This window comes from Saccostrea echinata, unplaced genomic scaffold (assembly GCF_033153115.1).
Source record: "Saccostrea echinata isolate AGI-Se365-2 ecotype Australia unplaced genomic scaffold, CSIRO_AGI_Sech_v1 ptg000054l, whole genome shotgun sequence".
In the NCBI taxonomy this organism is placed as follows: Eukaryota; Metazoa; Mollusca; class Bivalvia; order Ostreida; family Ostreidae; genus Saccostrea; species Saccostrea echinata.
In genome coordinates, this window is record NW_026889803.1 from 36,935,745 (window position 1) to 36,943,368 (window position 7,624).

The following is a 7,624-nucleotide window of genomic DNA, read 5'->3' on the forward strand; positions in this document are numbered from 1 at the left end:
GTCAAGCTCAACGTGCCAAAAACCATCCTTTGCATCAACAATGGAGAATATACGAGCTTAATGCAATTCTGGTCGAATATCCTCTATAGTAGGTGTTGGGTAATGGTTCCGCATTAATGCCTCATTGAGTGGTTTCGGGTCAATACATAGGCGAATGTCACCGTTGCGTTTAGGTGCCACCACTAAGGCAGATACCCAGTCGGTTGGTGTGTTAACTGGTTTAATGACACCTAACTTCTCCAGTCGGTTTAGCTCTTCTTTCACTTTTGGTTTCAAGGCTAACGGTATTTTCCTAGGCGGTAACTGTACAGGTCGCACACTGTCCTTGACCTCCAAATGAAGCTTGCCATCCAGTTTACCTAGATCCTTGAACACATTTGCATACTTCTCATTTATTTCTTCTTTAATGTCAATCTGTGAAATGACGTCATTCTGAACTTGTGTCTTTGTGAGGAATTTGTCAGTATGCACAGTAATAAGTTCTATTCCTTCAATAGCTCGCTTACCCAAAATACAATGTAGCTCTTTGCCTGGCACAATAACGAATTCTAGATTATACTTCTTTCCATTACACGGATTTCGAACAGACATTCTAATGGTGCCCAAAGCCTTGGTTTCCGATTTGTTGTACATCTGTAGGGTAACATCACTTTTCTTAAGATTCTGGAGTTCTTTGTCACCTGTGAGACGTACATACACATGAGCTGACAAGATATTAGCTGTAGACCCATTGTCCAACTGAAACTCAACATATTTATCATGGATATTCATAACAGCCGTATGACGTTTTGATGATAGCGAGTGCACTTGTTCAATACTAAGAACGAGTTCATCTGATGAGTCACTTTCACGAGTCTCAATCTCATGAACTTGGGACTTTCTGCGGTTCCATGTACCACGACGTTTTTCATGATGTTTTGCTATGGGAGGCTCTTTATTAGGACATTTCCTCTCAAAATGGTTCTGCTCGCCACATAAGTTGCAAGTCTGTCCAAACGCTGGGCATTTCTCTCGACTGCGCGGATGTGTTCTCCCACAGTAACGACAAGACTGAACAGTTGGTATGGTTTGTGTGCGGTTGTCTCTACGTTTCTCATTTTTACCATGATTGTCTTGTTTCACTTTCTGTTTGACCTTGACATGGTGAACATCTGCAATAGATTTGAGTTGAGATTCAGATTTCTCATTCGACCGGCATATATCTATGCAACGCTGAAGGTCCAGTTTCTTCTCCTGTAACAACTTTTTACGGGTATGGTTATCTCGAACTCCGATCCCTTATCATCTCATCCTCCATGTCTCCAAATTTGCATATTTTCGCTAGTGTACGCAATTCTGCAACATAAGCATCTATATGTTCAGACTGTTCCTGATTTCTACAGTTAAATGTGTAACGCTCATATATGACGTTTGTTTGGCCTACGCAGTAAGTGTCAAGTGCTGTAATAACCTTATCAATATCTTTCTTATCGTCATCTGTATCAACTTTTAGTCCATCTACAACGTGTAAACCATCAGATCCTAGACAAGTGAGAAATGTTGCACATCTGAGTTGGGTATCTCTCTCCCTTAACCCCGTAGCGATCTCATAGTTTTCCCACACTCTTTTGAAATGTTTCCAATTGGTAGCGAGGTCATCTTTCAAATCTAAGGGCTTAGGAAATGGTATATTCATAGGAAAAACATGTAAATTTTGTACTGCAGCAGGAGCTGTTTTAACTTGCTCATTCTCTTCAGGCATTGTTTGTTACGAACAGAGGAAATTCGGTCCAAAGGAAAATCGGGTAGATTCTTCAATATTTGGAGCAATTTAAACAAATGACAGGCGATCAAGACGTTTGACTCACCATAAGGATTCAGTAAACACTTCTGACACCATGTTTCACTTGTTCATAAATCAACTCTTGAATTCATAAGGAACAACAAGCATGGCTTTGGCATGGCTTCCACTTTTATTGAACACGTGACAAGGGAGCAGTCATCGTATCATGCATAATAATGATAGGGAGTAATCATTATACATATAAAGAACACTGTCACAGTAAGTTGTCGCCAGTGTTTCCATGTCAACATCATAAATTAATAAATATGCCTGACTGAAATCGTAGATTTTATGTTTTTGATCAAATTTTGTACTTGATTTCAAGTTATCTGGTCCGGACAAGTGTCTCCATCCATCCCTTTCCGACCGAAATTCCTCCAACTTTTTATTATCAAACATCGGACGTGTTTCTTGTGTTTTTTTAACATCGAATATGGGTTCTCATGAATACAGAAATTCCCAGACACCAATATGCTCACTATAATTGATCACAAGTAGCCTTTCACAGAATATTCCCTTCAAACAGAATCCTTTGCCAGATGAATTTGAAGCGTAACCGCTTTTCAAGCCGATTTACACCTAGCGTAATTTGTCAAAATCTACGACGTACAGTTAGTGCAATATTTATATTCGATTACATTCGATTGTCCGTCTCAAATGTATATATAAGTAATAAATAACAAGTTTAAAAACTTCAATGGGAATTGAAATGGGTCGGTACGTGATCAAATCTTCTGAGAAGGCCTTCGGCCTTCACAGGATTTGATCACGTGACCGACTCACTTCAATTCCCATTGAAGTTTTTAAACTTGTTATTTATTTCTTAAGTAAACTAATGCGAATTAAAATTTTATTTCTACAGTAAGGCTATTTAGTAAGGCTATTATGACGTCATATGCAAATCACGTCACCTTATGTAGAGCAGATCCATTTGACATAATTTCATAGTGTTTGTCCACATTTTAGTGATTAAGATAATTTTCCTTTGTTTTTCACTAAAAAATAACACACTTACCTATATTTGACCACCGACATGATTGTGGAATATGACTTAATTTTGCCATTACGCATGCGTCAAAATTTAATTCGCATTAGCTTCGCCTAGCGGTCACACAGAGCTAATGCGAAGTAATTTGATGCGCAGTAAATTAATTCGAATTAAACTAATTCGCATTAAATTCTCCGTGTGAACGCGATTCAAATTTAATTCGCAGAAACTTATGTTTAATTTGAATTAAACTGTCCGTGTGAACAGGGCATTAATTCGCATTATTTTTACTTCGCATTATTTTTTTTGCGTATTAAATATTTAATGCGCATTCTTGTTAACAGAACAAAACACTGAGATAGAACTTGACAAATTTCCAAAAATTAATAGTTCATACATATCTCTGAAGCCTATGTACATGTACATGTAACGATAATTTGTTTACAGATTCGACCCGTGGATGGTCCAAACGTAGGTTTCTCATTTTATGGCGCTGGTTCAGTAGTGACATCTGGGAGCTATGACACAAGAAATAGATACACGGGTCTGGTATTTGGCTACAACAATTTTGGGGTGTACGTCTGGAGGGTCAAGCCTACCTCAAGGTCTTTTGTTTTTGATATCGATAGTCCATGGGGAGGCGGAAAATATAGCCAACAAACTAATGACGTGGAGATTGACATTATCGCCCTTGGAATGATGTCAAGAGGTTTAGTTCTTAAATCACATGTCGCGTTTTTTGATGTATTTTATAAAGAAACAGCATTTTAAACTCACAATCACTCTAAATGCACGGAACCCAGTTGAGGCCAGTTTAGAGAAAAAAAAATTATTGCATTTAAACGCAAAATTATTGCGTTTAATCGCAATAATCATTGCGCACAACACATTGCGTTTAATCGCAAAAGATTGTGATTGCGTTTAAACGGAATAATTTTGCGATTAAACGCAATACTTTTGTGATTGAACGCAATACTTTTTGCGGTTAAACGCAATAATTTTGCGTTTAAATCAATAATTTTGCGTTTAAACTCAATAATCTTTGTGTTTAAAGGCAATCATTTGTATCAAACAATGGACCCAACAATACTATCTTTTATTTCTTTTTCTTTTTTACTTATAAGAAATTGTGCATTGTCTAGCTTTATAGAATCAGATTGCTTCGAGCAAACGCTCTCTGAAAGGAAAAATCACTGATATGAATTTATAGAAGAGAAAAAAAAAGTTGGGCTATAAAAACAAAGGCAACCTTACAACAAGACATGTCTTTAACTTATTAGATCTCTATATTCTTAATGAAGATTTGGTCAATTACTTACAATCACAAATCACATTTTCTATTTTGTTATTTGTCTACTTTTTAACAATTTCTGTAAACAATTAGAATGGATCTTCTTAATAGAAGGCTAAAGAATTAAGAAAAAATGGTTTAAAAAATTTCCCCCACGTTTAATTCCTGCATGTATAAAGACGTTCAGGAAACGACGGATGAAATGTTGGAATTGCGTACAGCAGAAGTGTTTAAACTTAATTAAATGAAATATTTAAACTTAAATGTATATTTACAACCTTTCCTATGGTTGCATGCAGTAAACACGAGTACATAGGCGATGGAATCATATGAGATCAAAATCAAATAAAAATAGATTGATCGATGTGCACTACCAAATTGACAGGGGCTATTAATACCACTGAAACGTTCTTAATTAGTTGTTAGTATACGTAAGCAATTGATCATAGGCTTCATTAAGAATGTTAGGTTATAATACGTTAAAGATACTCTGGTTGTTAAGATGCCATTGTCTTACTACAATTTTTAAAAACTGGAAAATTTTGCAAAAAGTCACAGAACCAAATAGTTCTTTTTTGAAGTGTCGTATCCTAGTAATTGTAAGCTTTAGGTAATTAATGTCTGATTTTGAAACAACAGTATTATTGTGTTAAATGCAAACAAATCCTTAAAAGGAAGGATTATTGCGTGTAAACGCAAAGATTATTGCGTTTAAACACAAAGATTATTGCGTTTAAACTCAAAGATTTATTGCGTTTGATCGAAAATGTATTGCGTTTAATAGCAAAATAATAATTGCGTTTAAACGCAAAAATTATTGCATTTATACGCAAAAATATTATTGCGTTTAAAAGTAAAAAGTATTGCGTTTAATCGCAAAAATTATTGCGTTTACGCAATCTGTTGCGTTTAAACGCAACGTTTATTGCAATTAATCGCAATATTTTGCGTTTAAATGCAATAATTATTGCTTTTAAACGCAATAAAAATGTTTCTTTCCCTGAACTGGCCTCAACGGACTTCCGTATAAATGTAAGAGAGACGTACCGGTATATTGAATGATACTATGTAAAAAAAAAAAAAAGAATTCGCAAGTGTCACAACTTTAAGCGCATATTTTAGGTATATGCAACAAAACAGATTTAACATTAGCGAAAGCTACAATCAAAAGAAACATGGTGCGGCCGTGTACAGAGGAGAAAGTAACATGTGATTATGGGTATCATTCTGTTAATAGCAGTTTCCAGACGGTACACTGTCAATTAAACGCAATATATATATATATATATATATATATATATATATATAGTTTTGTGCCATGCGGATTGTGGGATATTTTGTGTCTTTTTCACTCACGTTGTGGGTATCATGGATGGTTTATGGGTCATTATATATTGACCCACAAACCATGTGCCTAAAAATTTGTTTATGACAATAATATAGTTACTATTTTCATTTTTTACAAAAAAATTTTTTTTGACCCATAATTACACACTCAAAAATGACCCACAATGCAATTATATATATATGAAATCTTACCACTCTGTGGATTGGCAGAATTTCGCGCGTGACCCACAACTTTTTATATACTTCCCCATGAGTATTGGAGGGATTATGGGAAACAGCTAGATTGTATAGCCTAATTGTAGTGAATCATTATCAGATTGTAACGCATTATTTATTTACATGTATGTCATGCCATGCATGAGCTTTTGTTTTTAATGTACTATGTACTACATTGTATAAATCTAGAAAAAATAAGGTTAAATAATTTGATTAGTTTTAATCGTTCTATAGTTGTGTTCTTCCTAAAGTCTATATAATTATTCAGATATGAAAGAAAGCTTCAAGTATATCATTTTATAAGATAAAATGACTTTAAAATGTTACTATAAAGAAGGCGCGTTACCCTGATGTGAACCGTGAAGTTTAAGTAATAAAGAAATATGTCAGTATGAAGTTTCAGAAAATCATTCACAACTCAAGGATTATTCAGAAAAAAATTATCACGCGTTAAGATTTTAGGGAAGTGTAATCAAATCAATGTGATTTTAACATTTTATAGATAGACAAGTACAACTGTACATATCCCACGATGTTCTTTATATCAATATATTGATCCAGAATGATGTATAGTTGCCTGTAATTTGATCCCGCAATATTCTATATCTATATATATGTACATATAAATGACCCATAATTATCCGATGCATGCATTACATGTACATGTAGAACCTTGATATAGATATATAGATATATTTATGTAATATATGTGTTTATAATATTAACACATTTATGTGAGAGAAAGAGATAAAAGATTTGGGAACAAAAAAAAATTTACGTCAAAAACGTATTGAATAAAACAAGTAATTCAAAATAGGACAATCTCTAACCATTTTACTGACTAAATAGTCTCGAGTATTTGCTTTCATCCTCCCACGGGATGAACCTCTGCCATTCAGTCGATTGAATGGTCCCTGATGGTTTGAAAAGGTGACCACTTCGCGGTTTATAAAGCGTAAACTGCCTAAACCCAGTATATATCCAACAATGTTCTTTCACTTTTTTGGATATATACGTATATCTTTATACTTATATACTATCCCACAACAATATACTCGTACTGTACATTGATCCCGCAACATTATATATATATGTATACAAATTAATGACCCACAATTATATCACATATACCTAAATATTGAGTTATATAAACTAATTAAAAAATAGATCATTAATGACATAAAATGTCTCTAAAATTTATTTTAAAACAAAAGGTTGGGTCATGATGTTGGGGTAAGAAAGATCTGCCACTTACAAACAAGTCTTAAGCATCTGACCATGCAGATATTTGTTTTGTAAGACATAAACACAGCGGTTCTTAATCAATGTAAAGTTTTCCACCAAGAAACTACTCGCACTCGATCATTTTGCTTAGTAACTTATATTATAGAGATACATTGCTTCTAGTAAAAGAGGCTTCGTTTCGGGATAGTGTATTTTGTGTATTGAGTGTTTAAATTCACTAATTATATTAAAAATCGGAAATCGCTGAAATCCAGTTTTTTTTTTTTTTTTAAAAATCATATTTCAATGTACATAAAAAAAGGGATGACACTCGACATTTTCGATACCAGGAAGTGCCTCGGTCCACACTATAAATAGGCGTCGGAACCGGGAGGAGGGTAGGGGGGTTAACCCCCCACTTTTTTGCTAAGGTATACATAATATAGGCATTAGAATTGAAAATTGAAGCTTACTTTTTTTTTAAGATTTAACCCCCCCCCCTTTCAATTAGCCCCTCGCTATAATTTGCTTTTGACGCCTATGCTATACAATTATTTAATGCCTGAGCAGTCAATAGACCAGATATTTTCCCCGAGGTGCACAGAGCAGCTGTGCCTCAGTGTGTTCTATTGCCCGAGGCCAACAGCCGAGCATTGTTTCAAATTATTGTTTACCACTGACGTCTGTTCAATGTTACATATAAATTCGAAACCCAGATCGGTTTTTCCGAAATACG

The 7,624-nt window shown here is 34.6% G+C and overlaps 1 protein-coding gene across 1 annotated transcript; it reads right to left on the reverse strand.

Moving 5' to 3' along the window:
• Nucleotides 1-57: 57 nt before the first annotated feature.
• Nucleotides 58-1,741, reverse strand: LOC133204850 (uncharacterized protein K02A2.6-like). The gene is made up of 2 exons (XM_061340595.1): nucleotides 1,270-1,741; nucleotides 58-1,151 (listed from the first exon to the last, which is right to left on the reverse strand). Exons 1-2 carry the CDS (start codon nucleotides 1,739-1,741, stop codon nucleotides 58-60), a joined length of 1,566 nt encoding a protein of 521 aa, XP_061196579.1.
• Between the last annotated feature and the right edge of the window lie 5,883 nt (nucleotides 1,742-7,624).